Source organism: Tachypleus tridentatus, chromosome 2 (genome assembly GCF_004210375.1).
Source record: "Tachypleus tridentatus isolate NWPU-2018 chromosome 2, ASM421037v1, whole genome shotgun sequence".
Classification (NCBI taxonomy): Eukaryota; Metazoa; Arthropoda; class Merostomata; order Xiphosura; family Limulidae; genus Tachypleus; species Tachypleus tridentatus.
Window position 1 is genome coordinate 87,100,012 of NC_134826.1, and position 4,046 is coordinate 87,104,057.

At 38.2% G+C, this 4,046-nt stretch overlaps 1 protein-coding gene across 1 annotated transcript; it reads right to left on the reverse strand.

Annotated features, from left to right (window-relative positions):
- Nucleotides 1-335: 335 nt before the first annotated feature.
- On the reverse strand, nt 336-2,179 carry LOC143236155 (uncharacterized). The gene is made up of 2 exons (XM_076474443.1): nt 2,125-2,179; nt 336-1,736 (listed from the first exon to the last, which is right to left on the reverse strand). Exons 1-2 carry the CDS (start codon nt 2,131-2,133, stop codon nt 789-791), a joined length of 957 nt encoding a protein of 318 aa, XP_076330558.1. The 5' UTR covers nt 2,134-2,179; the 3' UTR covers nt 336-788.
- Nucleotides 2,180-4,046: the final 1,867 nt, after the last annotated feature.

Genomic DNA, 4,046 nt, shown 5'->3' on the forward strand with positions numbered 1-4,046 from the left:
CCAGTTTAAATAAGATAAGACTGTGTTTTGTGTTTGAAACTACACTTGTTGTTTCTTTTTCTATTCCTGTGTATTAATATTAATTAAGTTCACTACTGGCTTGGGAATCATATGCCGTTCTGGAGTAATCAGGTATATATTTTTATTTCTAGAAAAATTAATAAAGAAGTTAAACCTTTCAAATGTAAATCAAATTTGAATTACAATGTAGTTTATTCGTTTAAATAAAATTTTTGTAGTACACACATACACGAACATGTATGGATATTTTTCTCCACTACCAAGAAGTGTATATTATTGACAGTGCATAGTTAATAACAACAACAGTAGCCATTTTAAAACCAGATTAGTTTATTCAAACGCAGATACGTAGAAAGATAAAACAAAGAAAAAACTATACAGTTTTCGTACAGTATTTCACCAGGCTTACAGAACGAAGATTGTGACCAGAATAGAAATACAATGAAAGACGAAGAATTTGGAAAGATCGTTTCGTATTTCGTCTCTAGAGTATATTAGATAATTAATCTGTTCGTGGAACGTTTGATAGTTTTTTTCTTCTCTGAACAGAATACAAATACGTTAACGAAAAAACAAAACCAATGATTTTCTATACACCTTTCTGAGATTAATACCTTAACATGAGATATTGCAACAAATATTTTTAATACTTCAGATCTTATCAGAAAAAAAGTAGTTAGTTATAACTATTTTTTATTCAACCGTCGTCTATGCAACTTTCTTTTTAATGAAATACGTGTAAGTTACATGTGGCCTTAGATTTGCCTTCAGTGACCATATCCTCCATGCCCAAGTCCTCCATAAGCATAACCACCATAACCTAATCCTCGAATACCAGAACCGCCATAGCCTAATCCCCCGTAACCATATCCGCCATATCCAAGACCTCCGTGACCATATCCGCCGTAGCCTAGTCCTCCGGAACCGTGTCCGCCATAGCCAAGGCCTCCATGACCATAACCGCCATAGCCTAATCCTCCATGAACTCCGTAGCCAACACCAAGACGACCGTAAAGGCCGTAACCTTTTTGCCCGTAAATTCCCCGAGCACCATGGACAGCGCCCCCATAACCGCCGTAAGCACCCAAATTTTGGTGGCCACCATAGTCGCTCAGCCCTTGCAGTGATCCGTAAGCCCCATGTAAGGCACCAGCCTTATGGAACCCGGACTTTTTGTCGTACGAGTAAGCTTTCTCGTACCCCACCCCCTTGTTACGGGAATAGGAATCAATATCCTTAAAGCCACCACCATAGCCACCATGAGCACCGTAGGCGCCCAGATTTCTGTGACCAGCATACGTATGAAGACCCTGTAGCCCATGTCCATATCCTCTATGAAGGGCTTGTGCCCCATAGCCAGCTTGACCGTGAGCACCATAACCAGCTCCATAACCACCATGTCCTCCACCATAACCAGCTCCATAACCACCGTATCCTCCACCATAACCAGTTCCATAACCACCGTATCCTCCACCATAACCAGCTCCATAACCACCGTATCCTCTACCATAACCTCCGTAACCCCCGTATCCGTGAAGAGGAGCGTAAGCATAACCTCCATATCCGTGAAGAGGAGCGTAGCCATAACCTCCAATTCCATAGCCAGTGCCGTAACTACCGCCGTAGTGAGGCGCTGCGAAAGTCTCGGATTTCTTTAAGTCCTCCTTCTTGTCTTCAGCGAAGACTACTCCAAGGAGGAGCAGAAATAACACAGCCTATAGAAGCAAAAAAATAAAGATGTAACCAAGCTTTACTTGTCACAAGTAACAATATGTGGATTAAGGTGAACCAATAATAAGTCATTATTATTTTTAAAACTTTGTTCTCAACGAGTTTCAATGAAACCAGAATCAAAGTGACCTAATAATTCTTATTCTTGTCTCTAACTGGTAATTATAGAAGCCAGGGAATCTCATTTAAACAGCTACATATAAACACTGCACGCGTTAGAATAAAACTGCCTATTCTGCACTACTCCCTCCAAAATACTAATCTACGTTTTCTGCCACCACCTTTCGTGCAGTTCCGTATTAATAACAATACTTTATAGCTTGGACTCTCTTTTTAGGCTATGGCCACGTTAACTGAATGTTGTATACTCACACTTTTCATGCTTTGTGTTGAAATTCTTTATAATCACCCAGGAGCTTTGTTGGTGAGTTTCTTATGCTCTGCCACTCAAATCCAGAATATTTATAGTGTTTACCAATTTTTAAAAAAAAGAACAACATATTTTTTATACCTAGGGGAAACATAAGGGTAACACACGGAAGTTAATGAGTTGAATAAAAATGTATCCGGAATAAGCCGGTTTTTTCCGACTTACAGTCTACAAATAGATCCAGATGAGGTGGGGTGGGGTGGGGGAAAGAGATTAATGTACCGGTCGATGGCTGTTTAGTTCACACGTTTGACCAAAGGGACCATATGATTAAAACATAACATTTTTGGGGTGGGAGGGGTGCAAATTATTAGCTTCAGATTGTTTTAGTCGTGCTCTCGTCCTACTTTTGAAACAACATTAAGGATGACTTAACTGTTATGTGGACTAGAGATTGAAATGCTGTTAGTGGTAGAATAAGAAAGATCGGTTTCTATTTGTAACTTGTGCCTTATAGACTTGTTATTAGTTGTTCTCTCGTTCGAACAGAGTACCTAATATGTTCAGGTGGAGATATCTATCAGAAAGCTACAGTAGTTCTGTGATCAAGTGAGAAGACAGCTGCTTTCAACAGATGAAGTTAGTAATGTCTTAAACGTTGTAGCGTTCGAAAGAACTTAGAAAGAGATTTCTCAGACTGACCCGTGTGGATGATTTTAACCTCTAATCACGCCGTTACATCCGTACACGTGTTTCTCTACCTAACATTAAGTTTCGAATAATTTTATTTCTTCTAGAATAGAATGGATTTTAGATTATCCTTTCCTTCTGCGAAAGCATTAGTTTAGGCTTAGACTCCACATCATGATTAGAGATTTCGTGGTATAAGTAAATTCCGCTAAGGTTAAATGGTCTCTAACTTCATGTGATAACCTCGAAAATCACACCAGTGTAGCAAAAAATAAAATAAAATAAATAAGTAATATTAATTATTTTTAATGTGGCTACAACAAAACGTTATATGATTGCTCAGTAGTCTTTATAAAACGTTTTATGATTAAAAATATGAAAATATTTGCTGTATTCACTGACATTTTCTTTTTACGTGAACTATGTGCATTTTGGTTTTTATGCGTTTTCGTTATGCATACGATACGTGAATATAGATATATTTCTCGTAAATTCAAGGTTCGTTTATCCAGTTCTAAGAGCGCTTCACCCAAATCTCTTTCACTCTTCTTCAACAGATAATATGAAAATCAGAAATAAGGCTATTGCTTTAAGTGACTAATAGTGTCCATATTAGTGCTCAAGTAAATTGAGAAACTTGAGAAGCAACCGAAATTCTTTGACACCTACGCCTTCCAAAACGTTTCTTTCTTTGTAACAAACGTTATAGAACTTACATACAGTTTGTGTGAGATATTCGAAACATAGAGATATACAATCGAAACAAAACACTATGAAACATTGCGCTTTTGAAACATCTTATATACGGTCAGTACTCCTTGTGTATCACTACAGATATGAACAGAAAGCCGAAATTCAGATGTTTTTTTAAAGACAACTGTGTGTGTTTTCCTATAGCAAAGCCACATCGGGCTATTTGCTGGGCCCGCCGAGGGGAATCGAACCCTGATTTTAGCGTTGTAAATCCGTAGACATACCGCAAAGCCAACTCTAATTGTTAGTTAAGTATTAATAAAGGCTTGAGTTGTTGTGTTAATATCATATAGGTTGTAGTTTTTGTTATGTCTTGACCAGTACCAATGATAGAGGGGTCTGCGAAGGGTGCACTGACCCACAGTCCCCTAATCACAAGATGCTCCCAAAGAGCTCTGACGGTCCTTTTTATCGTTTCTTTCAAACTGCTCTAAGATTTAAAGAATCCAGTTATAAGTTTCATCGTCTGGTTTCGAGAAAC